Below are 23,061 nucleotides of genomic sequence, written 5' to 3' on the forward strand. Positions count from 1 at the left end.
TAGCTTTCTAGTATTCGTGTGTGTGTGTGTGTGTGTGAGAGAGAGAGAGAGAGAGAGAGAGAGAGAGAGAGAGAGAGAGAGATGCTAGGATTAGGCCCAGGTCCTTGCATATGCTAGATGAGCATTCTGCAGAGCTATATGCCCCGCTCTGCAGAATGTCTGCAAATCCTTTTGCTGCTTAAGTGTCTCCCTCCTCTGTTCTCTCAGATAGTAAAGAAAGAGAAAAGGTTTTACTTCTTTCCTGACCTATTTTTTTTTTCTTGGAAGGAATGAATTTCTAGACTGTGTCTATTCAAAACTGAGGGAAATCCTATCCTGCCACCTATTGAGGAGTTTTATCTTTTGCTTCAAGGAAATGTCTGGAATGTGTGTGACCAAATGTGGTTCTGCACCTTGGAGAGAAATTACATAAAGTAGAGATAGAAATCCTGTTTGATTTTTAGGATTGTTTTCTTTTTCTAAGTCAGCATGAGAGGAACTAAAACTATGGAGACAGATGAAAAGTCAACAATATATTAGAAAGCATTGTGAACAAGCTATTTCCAACAGCAATGTAAACTCTTGGAATAGCATTTCATCTGTGATTAATGGTGTTGTTTTCCTTTAGGAAAACATTATTTAACTCTTTTTTTCCACTTCATGTCTCCTGCTGGACTAGATTTTTGTTCTTTGTTTTGTTTTGAAATCTTCAGGATTTTCTCCATAGAGAATTCTGCTAGAACTAGAAAGTAAAAACATAGATGCTGAGTTGTTGTTTTGGCCTAGAGTGGACTTGGAGTAACTCTAAATTTGAGGATTTTTTGAAGTCTGAGGAGTATTTGGCTTATGTTGTTGATGTCCAAACTACAAGCAACTTGGCACTCACATCAGCCCTCCTTCTGCCTTTAGGACTGGTAAACCGAAAACACCCTATGAAGGGGATTTGCCACACAAATCATTTAGAAGCAAATGGAAAAAGTGAGAAATTACCAGGCATGCTAATTTTCAGGAATTTCAATTTCTCTGTATCTTTTCTTAGACTAAAACACTTAGTAATTCTATTACTATCTAGATATTTCTTTTTTTTTAGGAGTAGAATAAATTGAAAATGTAGAAATTGGTTTTTATTGTGGTATTATTGTTGTTGTTACTATTATTATTGAGGTGCTGGGGATTGAACTAAGGACCTCACACTTGCTAGGCAGGTGCTCTACCAGTTGAGCCACAACTCCAGGCACTTTTGCGTTGGTTATTTTCAAGGTATGTTCTTGCTTTTATGCCTAAGCAAGCCTGGGCTGTGATCTTTCTATTTGTGCCTCCCCATGTTGCTGGGGTTGCCTCCCCATGTTGCTGGGGTTGACTAGCATATATCATTGTGTTGAGATGGGATCTTGAAACCTTTTTTCCTCCAGACTAGCCTCACTCAAACCAATATACCTGATTGCCTCACAGATGGTAGGATTTTAATTTTTTTAACATGCTTCACGGAGCAAATATATAAACCAGGGACTGCCTTTCCCATGTACTCATCCCCCACTTAGGGAAAATGCTAACAAGCTGGATAGAAGAGATTTAGGAAATATGTTTGCAGTTGGGTGCTGCTGGCTCATGCCTATAATTTTTGCCACTCAGGAGGCTGAGATCTGAGAATTGTAGTTCAAATCTAGCCTAGGCAAGAAAGCCTATGCACCAGGAAGCAGCCAGAAATGGAGCTGTGGCTCAAATGGTAGTGCTAGCCTTGAGCAAAGAAAACTAAAGGACAGAACCCAGACCTTGAGTTCAATCCCTAGTACCAGCATACACAAAAAGAAAAAGAAGAAAAAAGGAAGGAAGGAAGGAAAATGTTTATATGATTGCCTATAATTTGGATGCTATATTTTCTCCCATGATTTCATGAGAAGACTTAAGTAATATAAACTAATTCTGGTGCCAATTTTGTGGGCATTGAAAATTTGATTCTACTTTCTAATTTTAGTTAGGCATGCATAGAAAACTATTTCTGGACTTTTAAAGATACTCACTTAGGTGTTCAAGTGATTATCATGAAGTAAACTTTTTATATGTACTATGCTCCATGCTTAACGTTGATATAAGTTCTTTTTTGTGTGTGTACCAGTACAGGGACTTGAACTTAGGGCCTGGACATGGACCCTGAGCTTTTTTACTTAAGGCTAGCACTCTATCACTTGAGCTATACTTCCTCTTTTGGCTGGTTAATTGGAGATAAAAGTCTCATAGACTTTTCTGCCTGGGCTAGCTGAAGTTCGCAGATCTCAGTCTCTAGAGTATCTAGAACTACAGGCATTAGCCACTAAAGGCTGGCTTTGAAAAAATGTTAGTATTTTGTGAAAGGTTTTCAGTGATTTTGCCAAGGTGAATCACTTATACTTAATGAACTTGCAACTACATATACCAAAAAAAAAAAAAAAAGAAAAAAGTATCTATTAACAAGGAATACCTAGTATGGAGGAGATCTCCATTTGCTGACTTAGGCCATCTTGTAGATTTTCTAGGTATTCAGCTATTCTCCTTCTAAATGACATCTCCTAAGATCCAACTTTGGCTGGAACGAAGTCCCTTGAAGAGAAAAGACTGTTTCTGATCCATCTTTGCAGTTGTGTGTCTAGTACAGTACCTTGCATAGAGGAGTCACCCAGTAATCCTGGTTGGACTGATGGCATCAGCCATTCCACTGGGTCTGACGAGGCCCTTAAGGGAATCAATTGTTCTATGATGATACACCTGTACATATGTGTAAGTGGAGAAGGGTGACAGATAATGCTCCATAAATTTATCTGCAACTGGTTATAATACTTCCAGAGGGATGGGGGGAGGCTGATTTACAGAAATAGAGTTGTAGGTATAGTAATGAAAATATATGAGCGAAAGTGTCCTGAGAATTAAATTAGTATTCCTTAGGTTTGGGATCCAAATGACTAAAGTCTTCAATAGATGCTCAGAAAGAAAGCCTCAATAGCACATAGTGTACTGAACATACACTATTTCAGTGCACTATTTCTTTTAAAAGTTAAGATGCTTCTGGTTAAAAAAAAAAACCCAAAATACACTGTTTATGATAGTTTACTTTTCCTTCCAGAACCTTGGCTCTCAGCGAAGCTTGTACAACTTGAATTACATCTAAGACAAAACTTAAGACAAAAAAAGTCTGTAAAATCTTAGAAGGCATGGCTATTAGTCAATATTTAAGAAAAAAATGTGAAAATTAGAAGGACATATATCTAAAAAGAATAGTCTAGCCAGGCACTGGTGGCTCATGCCTGCAATCTTAACTACTCAGGAGGCTGAGATCTGAGGACTGTGTTTTGAAGCCAGCTTGGGCAAGAAAGCCTATGAGACTCTTACCTCCAATTAACCACCAAAACCCCAGAAGTGGAGCTATGGTTCAAGTGGTAAAAGTGTTATCCTTGAGCAAAAAAGCCTAACCATAGCACCCAGACTCTGAATTCAAGCCCCAGCACCAGCATACCCATAAAAACAACAGTCTAGTTAACATGTCCATCTTAATTGTCTAAGCATGATTAATCACTAAATTATGTGTAATGAAGATGAATTATATTTCAGATTATTTAATTTAGATGGAAACTGACAATAGATACAATGGTGAAGAACAGTGTTGAATGAGACTAGAATGATCTAGAATGCTATAATCACTTCCACAATGTGATACACTATCATGGATAACCTGCACGTTTGATCATGTACACCTCTTAAGGCAGAGAACTCGTATGCATTATTGCTTACAAAGACAGAGGTCCTCTTGGTTTCCTCTTAGTAAATTTAAAAATCTCCTTTATATATACTCTAAGGGATTTCAGAAAAAGGTTTTCTTTGAAATCTGGACTTCATAAACTCTATCAAAAGAGGCTAAAAATTAACATACGAACTTTATCACATGCAGCCTTTCAATCTTGCTTCTCTCTTTCCTTTCTCATTCATTTTCTTCGTTTTGTTCTGTTTCCTTGGGAGTGCCTTCCTGTGTAGTCCAGGCTGGCCTGGAACTCATAAGATAGCCCAAGATAGCCTTGAATTTTTAATCTTCCAGGCTCAACTTCAATATCATTTGACTTGGGAGACAGAGAACAAGAAGATTGTGAGACCTCATCGCAATACATAAGCTGGGTATGGTGGCATAGTCCTAGCTTTGTAGGACACATAAGATAGATTGTGGTCCAAGGATGTCCTGGGAAAAATTGTGAAACCTCATCTGTAAAATGAAGCAGAAAAAAATGGGGGAGACTAGGAATGCGGTTCAAGTGATAGGACACACGCCAAGTGTGAGGCACTTAATTTAAGCCCTAGTATCCCCTCTCCACCCCCAGAAGAAAAAAAAATTACCTATATCCTTGAAGTCAAGGGTTACATTTTTAATCTTGTGTATATTATATTGTTTACTAAGACCACCACGCCCATACTAAGGAATCAATTATGGTGTCTCATTTTGAGTGTTTGTGATGTGAAAATGCAAATGTTCCAGCTTGAAATAATGACTTTCAAGCTTGGATGACAGCATAGTACTGCTAGAGATTATGAGACATCCCCTAAAACATGATAACAGAATCCAGTTCTCACCGAGTACTCTGAACAGCGTGGAGGAGCAGAGAATAAGCCCAGGAGAGCATGCTTCAAGTAGAGCAGCTTCTTGCTCTGTGTGTGTGTGTGTGTGTGTGTGTGTGTGTGTGTGTGTCTGTCCCCTTGTCCCCGTCCGCCTGTCCATACTGGGGTTTGACCTCAGGGCCATATGCCTTAGCTTGACTTTTCCACTGAGACCTGGAGCACTCTCAGTTGAGACACACCTTCATTTCCAGCTTTTTGCTGGTTAGTTGGAGATATATTTCACTGACTTTTCTGCCCAGGCTGGATTCAAACCACCATCCTCAGATCTCAGCCTCCTAAGTCAATATGATTATAGGCATGAGCCTATGCCCAGAATCTTCTTACTATTGATAGAGAAAACAGAGATGACGTGTCTAAGACAAGCTTACCTTGTGTTTTGGGGGATGTCAGAAGCATTTGTTCCATTCCCAGGCCTTTGTACAACCAGATGAAACTCTCCAGCTTTCTCTGCTGAATGTCTCCTGAGCCGTGTGGTGCCCAGTCAGCTGAGCTTGATCTGTGTTCCATGGAGCTCAGATGATGCCATGACATGTAACAGTAAGACGAAACAGCAGGTTGTCAGATAGCTCTATGGAGGAGATTTCTGAACCCAGTCAGTAAAAGAACAGCAGTGTGGGATGAGAGCATTTGGCGTCCCTTTGGTCAGCAGATTTCTCCTGGGCCAATCTTAATTGACTCAAAAGTCACATGACTGTAGGGCATGGAAGGGTAGGCTTCCGATGGTAGTTGGTGACAGGCCTAATGGTCAATGACTGTGCCCTATTAAACTGTGACCCTCCAAGAAGCCAGTCAAGTAAAAAACCCCAAAGGGTACATTGAGGACATGCCCCTCCCAGGGTGTGCCTGTGGTTAGAGCATCATCCTGGTAAGCATTTTAACATGTGCACATGTTTCCCTTTGAAATAGCATTGATAAAGTTAAAGGAAAAATGAGTGACTGCAACATCCATGGATGGATGGATGGGTAGATGCATGGATGGGTGGATACATGGATGGACTTACCAGTTCTGATCATTTTAGCTGTGACCACTTCTAGGGCAAACAGTGTGTCATCTTGGTGCTGTGAGCTGCAAATCTATGTATGGGTTTTATTGACTGACAGAAAAAAAATGTAAGTTGTTGGTGTCAAGGGTAATGCTTAGTGGTAGTGCACTTGCCTAGGGTATACAGTGTCCTGGGTTCCATCTTCAGCAGTGTACATACACACATGTGCACACACATACACAATTGCCATGCAATTTCCTGTGGCCACTACATCTATGTAGTCTGTTGGCAGGTGGAATGGAAATCTCTGGTCTTTCTCCATCACTCTAGAAATGAAAGTATGTTTTCAGTGTCCACCCCATTGTGTCCTTGTCACCTTAGGCAGTGCACCTGTCTTCAATGTAATTCTAATCAGTGTACTCAGTCATAAGCAGAAAAGTACATGAGCCAGGCATCAGTGACTCACACTTGTAATCCTGGCTACTGAGGAGAGTGAGATCTGAGGATCGGAGGTTGAAGCCAGCCCAGACTGGAAAGTCCATGAGACTTAGCTCCAATTAGCTACCAAAAAGCAAGAAATGGAGGTGTGTCTCAAGTGGTGGAGCACAAAATCTTAGGGGCAGCACTCCAGGCACTGAGTTCAAGCCACAGTATTGGCAGGCACACACACACACACACACACACACACACACACATACACACACACACACACCCCTGAGAGGCATGACATAGAGGACATAGAGTGAAAACCCAGATTTAACTTAGTACCAGAGCCCTGTCAAAATTAGCATCACAAACAGAAATGTTGATAGCTTCTAGAAATTTGTAGCTGCATTCTTTACCCCTTAACCACCAACCTAAAAGCTTCTGTGAGATTTAAAGTATGAGCTTTTAGTAAGGTCCATCTTGAAGAAGGGACCTTCTTTTATTTTGAATTATGTTTAATTAACCTCACACAACCTTAGTAAATGGCTCATAGTCTTAACGTTCAAATTTTAGAAACATGAGACTTAGGGAATTATATTTAGATAAAGAGGCCATTTATCATGTAGGATTAGGTCTTATTGAGAACAAACACAGTCTGTAAAATGAAAGACAGATGCTTCTTCTTGGACATAAATCTACTATCCAAAGTTCTGAGTTTAAAACAAATTCAAAATCACTAACTTTAATAGAAAAGGAAACACCAGTAGATTCCTTCAGAGTATTCTAGCAATCTACTTATCAACACAACTCACGTTGTTTTTTTTTAAAAAAAAATCCCATTTAAATCATTCAAATTTAAAATGTGTGCTTTTAGAAATGATTTTAAATTAACACTCAGTTGAATGGATAGCAAAATCGCTTGTAAAACTTCTCCATGAATGTGACATCACTAAGCACAAAGGAAAAATGATTTCTCCACATTCCAGCCTCCTAAAATTTTAAGGTAGAAAACAACTAGTGTAAAACACACACCAATGGTCAGATGCAGCCACATATGCTGAAAACAGTTCTGTGCTCAGGCTGCAGTGTAAGTCTGCGATCACTTCAGTAATAAGTCATTGTTGTCTTAACAGCCACTTCACTGAGAAAATGCACTTTTGTGGGAAACAGAATATGATACCCAAATGTAACTGTAGGCAATGACAATACTGACATATTTAAGCCAGTAGTTTTAATATTTACAATTGTGCACCCATCACTTAAAAACATTTCCATCCATCACCCCAAAACTCCACACCCCATTTATCCTCCTCCACCCTGGCAACCTCCTCTCTCCCTTTTGTTTTTCTGAGACAATCTTTGCTACCTAGCCTAGCTTCTTCCTCCTGGTATAGTGCTGGGATTACAGGTGTGTATCACCATACCTGACTTCTACTTTCTATCTGGATTTATGTATTTTAGATATCTTATACAAATGGATCCTCTAATATGCAGCCTTTTGTGATTAGCTTTTATTTAGTGTGGTGGGGTGTTTTTTTTTTTTTTTTTTTTTTAATTTTTATGCTAGTCCTGGGCTTGAACTCAGAGTCTGGGCACTGTTCCTGAGCTTTTTTGCTCAAGTCTGGCACTCTACCTCTTGAGCCATAGCTCCATTTCTGGCTTTTTGTTGTTTAATTGGAGATAAGAGACTCGTGGACTTTTCTGCCTGGACTGGCTTTGAACTGCAATCTTCAGATCTCAGACTCCTAAGCAGCTAAGATTTCAGGCATGAGCCACCTAGCTAGTGTAATGTTTTTAAACAACAAAAATTTCCTTTCTTATAATTCTGGAAGCTGAACATTAAGATGGAGCTGCTGGCAGGCTGAATTTCTCTCAAGGCTTCTCTACATACAGGAAGCACTGTGACCTGATGGGCTTTTCTTTGCATGTGCTGACACAATGTTCTAAGGTTCATCTATATGATAGTACAAGTCAGTTCAATGTTCCCTTTAATGGTCAAACAGTAATTCAATGTTTGGCTTTACCTAACCCAGTTGATGGACATTGGGTTGTTCCCACTTTTTGGCTAGTCTATGTATTGTTATGTGGGCCTATGTTTTCAGTTTTCTTGTGTAGTTATGTAGGCATTGCTGAATGGTGTTTAATATATGATTAATGCTGCCATTGGAGGAGCTGCCACCTGTTTTCCAAAGTGTCTGCACCATTTAAAAATCATACCTACAATGACTGAAGGTTCTAATATTTCTACCAACATTCATTATTGCTTTTGTTGAAGCTATCCGATAGGCATGAAATGCCTTCTGTGTGTGTGTGTGTGTGTGTATGCACATGTGTGTTATGTACTGATACTAGGGCTAGAACTCAGGGCCTATGTTCTTCCTGTCTCTTAGTTTGTTTGCTCAAGACTGATGCTTTACCATTTGAGCCACAGCTCCACTTCTGGCTTTTTGCTGGCTAATTGACAATAAAGGTCTCACCGACCTTCCTGCCTGGACTGACTTCAAACCTCCATCTTTCGTTCTCAGCCTCCTGAGTAGCTGGAATTAGAGGTGTAGCCACCAGCATCCAGCTCATTAAGGTTTTGATTTCACTTTCCTGTCCTTTCTCTTTTCATATCCTCTTTGGGAAAATGTCCTTAAGTTTTAAAAATTGGACTATCTTTTCATCAACCATAATTTTTAAAAATCAGATGTCTGACTTACACATTTTGATCAATTACTGTGACCTTGGATTCAGAATTTTTAGGCTGGAAGGGATTAGGCAAATCAAAGTCTCACCTCCTGTGTTGACAGATGAGGAATCTGAGCCTGAGAGTGTCTTTATCCTGGCTACATAACAGAACTCAGGAGCTCAGGAGCAGAGCTGGGAGATGAATAGCTAAAAATAAAGAAACAGATGTTTAATGATTTATGCAGTTGTATGTTACTTAATAACAAGGCTACATTCTGTGATATGTAAGGCAGATTCCTTGTACAAACAACATAGTGTATGTACCCAACCGAAGACAGCCACACCACCACCAGGTTTCTGGGACCACCATTATTTAGTACAGTGCTGTTCCACAAAGCACAGCTGCTGTAGTTGGCTACAGCTCCTTTCTAACAGAAAACAACCCTTTAATTTCAACACAGTAGAGCCTCATGCTAACATCTGGGAGAAAGAAAAGCTAAGGGATTGTCTTGGAGTGGCATATGGCCAGCAAGAATTCAATTTTATTTAAATCAATGTCATTGGCACTTTTCTGAAGACATTTTTAGTTCATCTTTCTGTAAGAGTATTATCACTCATTTTTAATTTACACATATATACATATATAAATATATATATGTATATATATATTGCTGATACTGGGGCTTGAACTTAGGGCCTGGGAGCTGTCCTTGAGATAAACATCTCATGGATTTTCCTGGCTGGCTTCGAACTGTAATCCTCAGATCTCAGCCTCCTGAGTAGCTAGGATTATAGGCATGAGCCACTGGTACCTAGCATTATAATTTTGAATCTTAAAAATGACAGCAAAGCCAGCTGCTGGTATATCATGCCTATAATCCTAGCTGCTTAGGAGGCTGAGATCAGAGGATGGTGGTTTGATGTCAGCCAGATCAGGAAAGTACTTAAAACTCTTACCTCCAATTAACCACCAAAAAACAAAACAAAACAAAAAACCAACAAGGAACTGTGCTTCAAGTGGTAGAGCACCAGCCGTGAGTGGAAAAAGCTAAGCGACAGTGCCAAGGATCTGAGTTCAAGCCCTAGTACCGGCACATACACACACACACACACACACACACACACACACACACACACACACACCATTTTGCCTAATGAAATGAAGATGGATGGAGGACAGTTTTCTATCAGACATTTGGCATATAGGGAAAGAGATGGGATTTTTATTAAAGTTGTAAAGAAGTTTGATACTAGATATTGGAAAATGTGGAACAGAGATACCATGATGAAAAAAATCAAGACAAAGTGCCAGCAAGAACATTTTTATGTATTGATTTTGTTATTGTTGTTGTTTTAATGCTAGTAGACACACTGCTTAACCTTAACAGTTCTAACAAAGAAGCAGGAGATAAAGGCTATTTTTTCATAGTCTGTGGTGAGGTTTTGTTTTATTATTATTGTGGTAAACACCACTTTTCCTGATATATTTAAAAAAAGATCTTTATTCCCTCCTGATTCTACTGTAGTTGACCTTGGGGAAAAAGGAGAGAATGGCTCTTTAAGTCAGAGTTCTATTGTGGCAAAAAGTGGAAAATTTGGACACCCACCCACACTTTACAATGGGGGAATCATTGTTAACTTAGGGCAGGCACTCCACCCTTGCAATGGAAATATCCTGGGATGGGTTTTCTCCATGGGCTTTGTGGCTCTGAGCTACTGGGAGATGCTACCAGGATGCCCACATGAGCATGATTATGGGTATATACATATTTATATCTTTATATGCATTGCTATTAAGATGATAAGTGTCTGACAGGTAGTCAAAATGCTAGTTAACTAGTCATTACTCAGGCAGACATGGGGGTTCAATTGCCTCAAATGTGATTTGAAAGCATTTGAGAAATAAATCTTTTACTTTCCCTTTCCCTTAGTAGTTTTCCTGTTAAACTATAGGATTGGCATTTCCATTAATCTTTTTGTTTTCCTGAGATCATGGCCTGGAACTCACTACCCTCCTCAGTCTCTAGAGTGCTGGGATTACATGTATAAATTAATCTCTATTGATTTCCATTTATCTTTATGAGATCCAAGTTTCCTGCAGGTACTAGGAAATATCATTTTCTTATACTTCTCTTTATATTTACTCTTTATACTTGTCTTAACTACTTTTACTAGCTTTCTTCTTCCAAGTACAAAGTTCACTGGTTACTAGTGGTGACTGACTGTATGATAAATGTTTTTTCTTAGCATTTAGAACACTACTTTTCCCCTAGTGTCTTTTAACTACTCTGTTATCTTTAGGTCAGACAGACAGTTTGAGGAGGGCAGACAGGAACTTGGGGTAGCATTTACCTTAAAAGACTTTCTAAACACAACACCTCTCTCAGCTGGTCGTGGTATAGGCCAGGCCAAGATTATAGGCTCTCCTTGATGAAGGTTAGGAAAACTCATCTTCTCTGATAAAGATTCTTTGGGTGCTCTGTCTTCCAAGAGTCTTGCTACTTTCCAATTAACTTATTCTGTTTGCCTCGGGGGCAGGGGGGGCAAACGGTTCATCTCATTTGGAAATCTATCATGAACATGGAGGTTTTGCCCTTCCATCTCCTAGATGGGGGTATTCATCCTTTCCATGGAGACCACAGATAGCACTGCAAGCAATACTAGAATTTTCCGCAGGAACCTGTGCTGGATCTTTGCCAGCACAGGAACCATTGTTCAATTAAAGCTCTGGAGTTCTGTACTAGAAAAGCAGAAACTATTTTGATGTAGAAAAATTTCACAAGTGATATCAATTGTTGGCTGTGAGTCCAGGGAAACCAAATAACTCACATGAACCACTGGTTTTGATCGACACACTCCATCAGAAACAATGAGCAAGGTACAAAATGTGTCCCTAGGTATCTGAATGAGTTTCCACAAATGGAAAAAATTTATCTATATGAAATGGTGATTTTAATTTGTTAGCTAACACTCAACCATTTTATTTAATAGTAATTTTATACCATAATTAATTGTCTACAAAAGTTACTTTTAAGACATTAATCTAGGAAGAGAGTGAAGGAAGAGGTGACATGTCCAAAATGAAATGTATTCTTTACCTGATTTATGTAACTATGACTCCTCTGTACATCACATTTATAGTAACAATAAACATTTAAAAAAAACTATTAATGTAGCTCATGCCTGTACTCCTAGCTACTCAAGAGGTTCAGGTATGAAGATCATGGTTTGAATCCAGCCTGGGCAAGAAAGTCTATGAGACTCTTATCTCCAGTGAACAACTTAGAAAAAGCCTGATGTGGCTCTTTGGCTCAAGTGGTAGAGTGCTAGCATTGAGCACAAAAAGGCTCAGGGATAGTGCTCAGGCCCTGAGTTCAAGACTTCACACACACACACAGACACATCAAAAGAAGAAAAAAGGGGCATGGGAGGGGGCTCAATCACTGGGGACCTTTGGTCCAAAGAGTCCTACAGAATCCCTCTGGCTGGGACATTCAGATTAGAAGATCAGACATCCATGAGCATCCAGCCTCATGTCTTGTTTCACAGATAAGAGAACTAAGAGCTGGAGAGCGAGAGGGGATTTCTACAAGCTCACACAGTTGGTGGCTAGGATGGACAGCATTATCACGTTGTGTAAGATATGTACATCGTGTTCTCGCTGCTTCCCATGCCATGTGCTTGTTAAATGTCACGTAACAGTGAACGAAATTCCCTTTTACTATGTACTACCCTAGAAGGAACTCAAGAGAATATTTATGTAAGATAGACCAAACAGCTTCTAAAACAGATTCTGATGCTAAAATTAGTTTTCCAAATGAGGAAACTAGTTCAGAAAGGAAAATGACTAGACCAAAATCTTGCTTAAGCAATGACTCTATTACATTAAGAATCTAGACAAGTTTCCATTCTCTTCCCCTCCTACCATGATTCTGAACCCTCAAACTTACTCTTCTTGCTTCTCAATGAGTGCTCTACCATGTGAGCTACAACTCTAACCCAGACTTTTGCTCACTAACTGGAGATGGATCCTTGTGCGCTTTTCTGCCCAGGCAGGCTTAAACTGCCCTCCTCTGGATCTCAGCTTGCTAAGTAGCTAGGATTATAGGCATGAGTCACCAGTGTGTAATTTCATACCTTTTAAGAAAGTAATTATTAAATAAGATAATTGTGATGATTTGATATATGTATCAATAATGATCCAATGAAGGTAGTATTTCCAAACCTTGAAAGTATATTATAACTATTCCTATTTATTATTACTTAAGGCACAATGTGAGGTACAATGTGATCTTTATGCTGTGTGTGTGTGTGTGTGTGTGTGTGTGTGTGTGTGTATGTGTATGTGTACGTGTACTGGGACTTGAACTCAGTGCCTGGTGCTCTCACTTGGCTTTTGTGCTCGAAGATGATATCTACCACTTGAGCCACACTTTTACTTTCAGCTTTTTGCTGGCTAATTGGAGATAAGAGTCTTTTGGACTTCCTCTGCCTGTGCTGGTTTTGAACTTCAATCCTCAGATCTCAGCCTCCTGAGTAGGAAGGGCTACAGGCGTGAGCCACCAGCACCCAGCTTTGATATTTTATACGTAGAGAAAAAAGATGAAATAGGTGGTGTGAACAGATGACCCACATCAGTAGAAAGACATCCAATGGCAAAAAAAATGTACTTCACATGACACTGATTTTTTTTCTGTTTCAAATAAGCTGTTATATATTCTCAACATGGAGTTACATTTTGAACCATATTTGAATTTATTACTATTCTGAATAGATGGGCTTTTCAATGATATTTAGATCATGTGGTATAAAGTGATGTATTTGTGAGCAAGACTAGGGAAAATTTGTGAATTAAGAGAAATTTAGTATATCTTTCTGCATGTGTAAGCAAGTTAAGAAGAGCAGCATCTTTATGGAAAAAAAAGAAGAAGAAGAAGATGAACCTGGTGCTGATGGCACATGCCTGTAATCTTAGCTACTTAGGAGGCTGGGACCTGAGGATAGCAGTTCAAAGCTAGCCAGGGCAGGAAAGTCTATGAGACATGTATCTCCAATTAACCACCAAAAATCCGGAAGTGGAGAGGTGCCTTAAGTAATAAGATCACCAATCTTAATGTGGCCCTGAGTTCAAGCCCTAGTACTAGCCCAAAAATTATGGAAACGGAGAGAAAGAGACAGAGACAGAGAGAAAGATGAGAAGACAGTTTTCAAATAACCTTTCAAAATTTTTTTTTTCCAGGATCTAGTTCAGGTTCAACACCAGAAGGTCCTGAACTGAATTTAAAAGGCACCCAGCACGTCATAGAAGCAGGCCAAACACTGAAACTCCAATGCAGGTAAGGGTCTGTGTTGGTTTGGGAATCATCGACTTGCCCTTCCCAAGGCAAAAATCTTCATTCCTTGGCAGGACAGAAAGGGCTCCTCCAAGAGTAGAAAAGCAGGGACCTCTGGTGCCTCCCCTGCCCCATGCGCTGAACTGCGCCAGCTGCATGTGTCTAGCTTCTTCTGATGGAGGGTGAGCCCCACAGAGAGGAGAGCAATACTCAGGGAACAAAGGCACAATGCCCAAGCATTATTTACATTTTATTCTGAGAATCGTCTAGGAGCTGTCCTGAATATGTTGCTTTTCTGTCAAAAGAGATATAGTGGAACTTAAGATCTCAGAACCAGGCATAATGGCTTAAGCCTGTGATCCAAGCCACTCAGGATGCTTGGAGATTTAGGGGATCACAAGTGGAGAACAACTTGAGGAAAAAGAAGTTTATGAATGTCTTAGCCAGTGCCTGGGTGTGGTAGCGCAGGGCTGTTCTCCCAGCTATGGGGGAAGCACAATGGCTGGGCACTGTGGCTCATTCCTAGGCATAAAGTGACAATCTTATCTTAAAAATAACTAATGCCACTAGGGCCTAAGGCGTAGCTCAGTGGTAAAGCGAGTGTGAGGTCTTAAGTTCAATCCCCAGCACCACAAAAAAAGCAAAAAACAAAGAAACAAAAAATAACAAGTAAAAGACCTCAGAATGCTTCCCAATAAAAATAATAAAAATGTATGCTTTGGATTTAGTGCCGTGCCCAGCCCCAGCCCTGATTGTGTTTTTTTTCCTTATCTGTTGATTGCAGGGGAGAAGCAGCCCATTCGTGGCTTTTTCCTGAAACGGTGAATAAGGAAAGCAAAAGTCTGAGCATAACTAATTCTGCCTGTGGAGAGGACAATGAACAATTCTGCAGCACACTGACCTTGAACATGGTTCAAGCGAACCATACGGGCCTCTACAGCTGCAGATACCTACCTACATCTACTTCAAAGGAGACAGTAGAATCTGCAATCTATATATTTGTTCATGGTAAGACTTCCATTTTTATACGTTCTATTTACCATGGTGGTGGTGGTGGTGGTGGTGGTGGTGGTGGTGGTGGTGGTGTGTGTGTGTGTTGGGGGGGTTCCTAAAAATCTACCCTGATCCACTGGGGAAGTAGATTTCTTACTGAGAAAAGAAGAAAGGGAAGAGATTGTATGTGAATATGGTTCTTAATCATCAATTTCAACAAGAATTTTCAATTCTAAGCAATGAATTACGTATACTATATGTGGGGAGAGGCTCATGCCTGCTTAGGTCATCACTGTAACTATAAAATACAGGAGAGTGTCTGGCACAGAGCTGCATGAAATGAAAGACCTTCGTTCAATTGCTTAATAATTGAGAAATCTCAAGCTTTGTGTTGTCACTCACACCTGTAATCCTAGCTGCTCAGGAGGCTGAGATCTGAGGATCGTGGTTCAAAGCCAGTCTCGGCAGAAAAGTCCCCGTGAGACTCTTATCTCCAATTAACCACTCAAAAACTGGAGATGGGGCTGTGGCTCAAAGTGGTAGAGTGCTAGCCTTGAACAAAAGAGCTTGCGGACAGTGTCCAGACCCTGAGTTCAAGCCCCATGACCAACAAACTAACAAAAATTGGCTGGGAATGCAACTTAGAGGTAGAGTGCTTGCCTGGCATACATGAAGCCCTGGATTCAATTAATCAGTACCACATTAACAGAAAAAGTTGGAAGTAGTACTGTGGCTCAATTGGTAGAGTGCTAGACTTGAGCAAAAGAAGCTTAGGAACAGTGCCTAAGCCCCGAGTTCAAACCCCAGGACTGGCAAAAATAAAAATTGAGAAATTTCAAATTAGTTGTGACCTTTAACACAACTGTGTTCTCCTATGTTAAAATCATAAAATTATTATTATTTGTTCTGAGCTGATGTAGTTCGGTAATACAGTGCATAGTTCCATGTTTGGGGCTCTGGATTTTGATACCCAACATACCCACACAACACACACACACACACACACACTCAAAAGCATTGTTGTTGTTTTTAAAATAAATTGATGAATATGATGTTACTGATGATGCCTCTCGATGGTTACAACATGGGTTCCAGTTGACAATAATGCATTATGTCATGTTCCATAAGCAAATATTACAACACAGCTGAAGAGTACAGAGAACAGGAGGTTCAAATCAATCTTTGTTGGTTATAATTTCAGTCCTTAGCAAAGGATCAAAGGAAGTAGTAAAGGGAAAGAAAGAAAATCCATAAAGAAGTATACATTAAAGACAGAATGGATTGCTGAGGAAAAAGTTCTTTAAAAGTGCCCTGTCATTGTATTCCTTTTTGGTTACTTTGGGGATCTGAGGAACAGAAAGTGAAAGTGAAAATAATGTCCGCCTGAGGGACAACATATCCACTGTGGGCACCAGTGACTCAGGCCTATAATCATAGCTATTTGGGAGTCAGGAAATGAGGGAATTTTACTTTGGGGCCAGCCTGGGAAGATAAGCTCAAGAGACACTTTGCAACCTATAGCTGGACTCAATGGCATGTTCCTGTATTGGGAGGGTCAAGATATCAGGCCAGCCTAGGCAGGAAAGTCCCCAAGACCCCATCTTCATGGAGAGAAGCTGGACTTGGTGATGTGAGCCTGTGATTCTAGAAACTACAGGAAGCCTGAAGTAGGCAAATATCAGCCTAGGCACTAACCTGAGTAGGAAGCAAGACGCTATCCTGAAAATAACCAATACAAAAACAAGGCTGGAGACATGGCTCTGTGGTATTGCATTAGCCTAGCAAGCATGAGGCATTGAGTTCAAACCAAAACAAATCAACATGCAACATGAGTACACATGTGCATTAGTGCCTTCCAACTGGAAGGCTATGTACTGGAGTTAGTAGGCTTAGAAATGAAGCAACTAGACAGTTTCCCAAGCATTCTGTGTCATTTTCCAGTTGAGGGTGAGTCTTAGGAGACAATAGGATTATTCCATGGTGCTAGGTGCTGGTGGCTCACACCTGTAATCCAAGCATCTCAGGAGGCTGAGATGTGAGGATTGCATTTCAAAGCCAGCCTGGGTAGGAAAGTCCATGAGACTCTTAGTTCCAAATAACCACTAAAAAGCAATTAATTATTAAAAAGCTGGAAGTGGAACTGTGGCCCAAGTGATAGAGCACACCAACCTTGTACACAAAAGTTTAGGGAGAGTGCCCAGGCCCTGAAATCAAGCCCTAGGATTGGTACATAACACAGACACACACACACAAATTATTACATGGTATTGGCAGGAACCTTTGTTGAAGCATTGTCTGCTTTGTTGTGATTGAGCTACTTTTCCCTTTCTGCTTCTCGAACTGTTTGGACATCTTGCACTATTCCAGGAGTGGCTAGCCCGAACATCCTAGCCTCTTGTTATCACAGGAATGTATCAGCTCACCTAAACCAGGGACCTGTGCTGGTCAAGTCAGTTCATGCTTGCAGGAGGAAGAGTATAACAGGTAGAAATGAGGGAGGAAGAAAAGACACTGAACTAACAGAGACATGCAGAGAGGCAATTGTGAAGCTCAAGAGCATCAAGAGAAAGATCATCAACAAAAGTTGTTCACTTTTCCTAGTTCCATTGTTTAGTATGCTGCTTCTGACACTTGAGGAGAAAAGAGAGCACTTTGTTATGGGTCCTGGATACATCCCTGTCTCTGCTGCAGATGTTAGAGAAAAATGCATCCCTACTAAAATACAGAAGATATCATAATCTCCTGGGGCAAACTTGTAGACAACACTACTCACCCCAACCCCCTTTGTGACAGATGAGAAATGTAGCTACTTAGAATGCTTTCCATCTCGACCATACAACAGGGCTAATCTGGTAAACATTACTGTGGGTAGCCAGTCCATGAGGACATGGACTGATCATGAGGACAAGGTCTAGGTGTGTGTGCAATGTGTCTCCCCAGCACAGTGCCTGGTACATAGCAAAAATGCACTATTCATTAAATAAGAGACTTGGTTAACAGGTTAACAAGTGCTCTGTGGAATGCTATGTGAGAATTGCTAGTAAAGATAAATCCAGGTTTAGTGAGCAAGAGTGCCAGGATTGATTATTGATGTATGAGAAGGGATGAGTATAGGGAGGCATGGCATGGCATTGTGGGTTTATCAGGTTTGCTATCCTCTAACAGTAGTGTCTAAGTTCCAATATCTTAAAACTCCTGCAATATCTGTTAGACATCAGGAAATTGTATATTTCAATGATTGTTCTAGAAGGAAGGATTGTGAAATGTACCATATGATATAGGTTGGTATCATGAAACATGCAATAATGTGAGCTTGAACTAGGCATCAGTGGCTTACTCCTATAATCCTAGCTACTAGGGAGGCTGAGATCTGAGGGCCGTGATTCAAAAGCAGTCCCAGCAGGAAAGTTTGTGAGACTCCAACTCACCAGCCAAAAGCCAGAAGTAACAGTGCGGCTCACAATCTACAGCATCAACTGTAAGAAAGCTAAAGGAGGCACCCAGGCCCAGGCCCTATGTTCAAGCTTTAGTACTGGTGCACACATGCATGCGCACACATGCACACACACACACACACACACAGAGAAATATAAGAGAGAAATATATATTGTGAGTTTGGGGACTATTATATGAGGTCATTAGAAACAATGTTAGGATATATAATGAGATGCATTGCTTTTAAATACCAGTAATGTTAAATGGTATTTGCATCAATTATTATAGCCATAGGAAAGAAGCCCAAATCTCAATTGTTTGCTAGTAACTTTAATCAGACTGTCCGACTATGAAAAGTCTTTTTTTCCTGTTAAGTGTCAGTAGTCTCATAACCACATTAAATTAACATCCAGGGTGACTCTAATATAAGCCTTTAAACAATTCTAACTTTTCCAAGTGACCAGCTTTTTATATACTTCTGTTTTCTTATTGTTTTAAAAAAATTATTGGACCCTATCAACTCTAGTTTATTTTAGGCCAGGGACACAAAAATTGTCTGATGATTCAGACAATGGTCTCTGGGATTAATAAAACTCCAACCATCTTCTCTCCACAGCTGAGATTACTCACTACTACTGACTGGCTCTCACTTATTTATTGCCGAATATTTACTTCAGGACATGCTGTTCTGTTTGGAGGATTTCTACCCTTTGTAAGCATTTGCAGATGTGTTGGCATTTCATTCATTTTAGGTTTCCATAAAGATGAGAGCCTCTGTTTAGATATATTTTGGAGAAGGCAAATTTACAGGCTATAGAGTTTTGAGGGGAAAAAAAAATCAAAAGTATGTAGCTTTGTCTGCAGATTACCAAATCTAGTAATTGAGCTCTGAACAAACCAGTATTTAGATATTGCATGCCTGCTGTATACCAGGCCTCGCTTCCAGCCTTAGCAGTGGTTTAGATATGACATGGTCTAGTTAGTGTACAAATAGTTAAGTAGCACTCTATCACATCAGGTTCTAAGCACCCACCAAACCTTGATGTCACACATGTAATCAATGTAATTATTCCAATCGTTATAGTTAACTACTACCAGTGCATTACTAAATTGCCTGAGACACTAAAAGTCCACTAATATGACTTCCATTCTCTATCAACTTAAATAAATGGTATTACTGGGTGCGGTGACTCATGCCTGTAATCCTTGTCATTCAGGAGGCTGAGATCTGAACTGAGATTCAAAGCTAACCAGGGCAAGAAAGTCTGGGACACACTTATCTCCAATTAACAAGCAAAAAGCTAGAAGTAGAAGTATGGCTCAAGTGGTGGAGGGTCAACCTTGAATGAAAAAGCTAAGGGACCAGGGACAGTATCCAAGTCCTGAGTTTAAGCCTTAGTACTGGTGCACATGTGCACATGCCCCGCCCCCCCGCCCCCAAAGCCCTGCAATGCACTCCCTAATTTTTCACTAATTGCAGCAGATTCAGGAAGAATGGTAATGGCTGCTTAGGTTATAACCATCCTGAGAGAGAAGAGGGAAGGATACTGATGTTCTTTTGTATATAAGAAATTGGCTCTAAGATAATCTTTTCTAAATGTGAGAAGATTTTGTTAAATGAGATATGACTGGGAAGCAAGAAAGCTGACCAGAAGAGTTTTTTTGTTTTGTTTTGTTTTGTTTTGGCCAGTCCTGGGCCTTGGACTCAGGGCCTGAGCACTGCCCCTGGCTTCTTCCCGCTCAAGGCTAGCACTCTGCCACTTGAGCCACAGCGCCGCTTCTGGCCGTTTTCTGTATATGTGGTGCTGGGGAATCGAACCTAGGGCCTCGTGTATCCGAGGCAGGCACTCTTGCCACTAGGCTATATCCCCAGCCCCCGAAGAGTTTTTAAATGGTGTCTTGTCAGTCTATCTAATTTGGTTAGAAAGCCTTGAACCTAGCTCCTCATACTTGAAGTGATCTGGAGCTTTCCTCCTCCTCCCTCCAAGTCTTGAGGCACTACTGAAATATAATGGCTGAGAAATTATCATTGGAAAGTGGGAGGAAAGTGGGTAGTAGACATGTTTTCCTTTAGTTCTCCTCTGAAAAAGGAACTCATCTCTTTCCTTCTATCTTGTGTGTATGTAAGCGTGTGTGGATGCACATGCATATGTTGCTACCAGGGTTTGAACTCAGGGCCTGGGCACTGTTCCTTAGCTTTTTCCTTCAAAGCTGCTGCTCTACTACTCTAGCTACATGTCCACGCCAGTTTTGTTGTTTCTGCTAATTGGAGATAAGAGTCTCAAGGACTCTCTTGCCCAAGATGGCTTTGATCTGTAATCCTCAAGTCTCAGCCTCCTGAGTTACTAGGTTATAAGCATGAGCCACAGGAGCTGTTGTCTCTCTTTTCTTGATCACTTTTCTGTCTGAGTCAACCAGAGCAAATAGTCTGAGAGATTTTCATCACAGGTTCCCCTCCATTGGTTCTCCTCCATTAGTACTCCCATAGACACAAACTGGTGAGATCTTGTAACAGCCTGACTTAAAATAGAAGGGTAGGGAGACATGTAGGCTCTCTAACCAGAGTCGTAGAAGGCGTAGCAGCACAAATCTTCTGGGAGAGAATAGTAATTATGTGTTTGATGAATGTGCTTCATGGGAGAAAAGCTCTTACCTGGCTGTGTGACCATGAGGCAGTACAAGGCCTAATGGTGCAGTGTTCTGAGAAAGAGCCAATGCACAATTTGTACAGACCTTAACAGTTTTCTTTACTTGAACTCAGCCAAAAGGTTGAGAAGAGACCATATGATTTTTCTTAAAGACTTTTCCATACTTTATCTCTGAGAGAAATGAGTTGCTCTTAGCTTGGGGCTGGTGGCTCATGCCTGTAATCCTAGCTACGCAGGAAGCTAAAAATCTGAGGATCACAGTTCCAAAACAGCCTGGGCAGGAACGTTCGTGAGACTCTATCTTCAAGAAACCACTCAGAAAAAGCCAGCAGTGGTAGAGTACTAGCCTTGAGCAAAAGAGGCTCAGGGACAGTGCCCAGGTCCTGAGTTCAAGCCCCAGGACTGGCAAAAAAAAGTGGTTCTTACCTGGATATGGTATCACAGGCTTGTAATCTTAGCTCCTTGGTGACCAATTTGGGCAAAAAGGTAGCCAGACCTGATATTAATCAAAAAGCCAGGAATGGATGTTCACATCTATAATCCTAGTTATTTGGAAGTGTAGATAGGACTATCATAGTCTAAGGCCTGCTCCACGTAAAAATACACATGCCTGTGTGAAAAATAACTAAATTCAAAAGGGCTGGGAGAGCGAGGGGAGAAGTGACATTGTCCAAAAAGAAATGTACTCTCTACCTGACTTATGTAACTGTAACCCCTCTGCACCTTTATCAATTTAAATAAATAACCAAACAAAAGGGCTGGGAATGTGGCTCAGGGCCCTACATTCAAACCCTTGTTCCACCATCGTATCACTTTGAGGAGTGCCAAGGACTTCCTTACAGTTCTGATAGTGTTGCATGGAACACTCACATTCTATTCCAATGCTGGCTTTCTTTTGCTTTCTTCTAAGACTTCTTACAATATGGTCCAAGCACAGGAAGCACCGCCAATACTGCCAGGCTGGGTGTGTAGGCAGCAGTGTGTATGCCCAGTAGCCACCCTAGTGTGGTGAATCTAGTAAGCGTTGTCATTCTAACAAGAGAGACATCAGTGGAGAGAGAGTGGTAGACTGAGCCTCGCTGCTTCCCCTCTCCTGGGGCGATCAGAGATGACACTTCCAGGGTGGGAGCATGCCTTCATCCCAAGCCAGTATTGATGGCTCCATGTAGCAGTCGTGACAAGCAGGTGCCTCTAGCATGACCAGCAGAATCTTTCTCAATGTGAGAATCTTTAGGAAGAAAATCCAGTTTCTATATAGCAACATTCTCCTCTGGGGAAAAACAGACTAAAACAGACTTTATAGAGAGAAAACCAGTAAGAAATCTACTTCTTCAAAAGAAGGTTTAGTAATCCTAGCTATTCAGGAGGCTGAGATCTGAGGATTGTGGTTCAAAGCCAACCCAGGCAGAAAAGTCTGTGAGACCCTTATTTCAGTTTAGCACCCCAAAACCAGAAGTGTAGCTGTGACTCAAGTGTAGACTATCAGCCTTGAACAAAGTGCTAAAGGATAGCACTCAGGTCCTGAGCTCAAATCTCAGTATTGGCACAAAAGGAAGCGGGGGTGGGGGGGGGGGAGCAGAGAGGAGGCAAGGGAAAGGGAAGTTTAGCTCTATTAGTTGGCTGAATTCTCTAGGTCTGGGGTTCTTACAAAATTTATGACATTGCCCATTATTGCTTGGTTAATGTCTAAAGTCTTCTCTGGCTTAGGTTTCAACACAGCCAGAGAACTTACCTCACTTGTCCCCTATTTGTTTTACCTCTATCTCTAATGCATGGCTTCTTACACTCATTTTCGAATACTCATGTTTCTTCTAGCACAAATCTCCCAGTAAAGATAGTTTCCAAGTTTTGTCCCTGGGATGGTCCCTGATTCCTACCATAGCAGTCCCTTGTGCCCTGGTGAGCCTATGTCATTGGGAGTAGCAGGTGCAGATAGAGCAATGATTTCCTCTCCCACAT

General features: G+C 40.8%; 1 protein-coding gene across 2 annotated transcripts in view; it reads left to right on the forward strand.

Annotated features, from left to right (window-relative positions):
- Positions 1-23,061, forward strand: part of Flt1 (fms related receptor tyrosine kinase 1) — a 172,323-nt gene that overhangs the window by 13,229 nt on the left and 136,033 nt on the right. For both annotated transcript variants that reach the window (XM_048341582.1, XM_048341583.1), the window contains exons 2-3: positions 13,933-14,029; positions 14,811-15,034. In XM_048341582.1, the coding sequence (XP_048197539.1) occupies positions 13,933-14,029; positions 14,811-15,034 (321 nt within the window). The remainder of the gene's footprint in view (positions 1-13,932; positions 14,030-14,810; positions 15,035-23,061) is intronic.

Source organism: Perognathus longimembris, chromosome 3 (genome assembly GCF_023159225.1).
Source record: "Perognathus longimembris pacificus isolate PPM17 chromosome 3, ASM2315922v1, whole genome shotgun sequence".
Taxonomy (NCBI): Eukaryota; Metazoa; Chordata; class Mammalia; order Rodentia; family Heteromyidae; genus Perognathus; species Perognathus longimembris.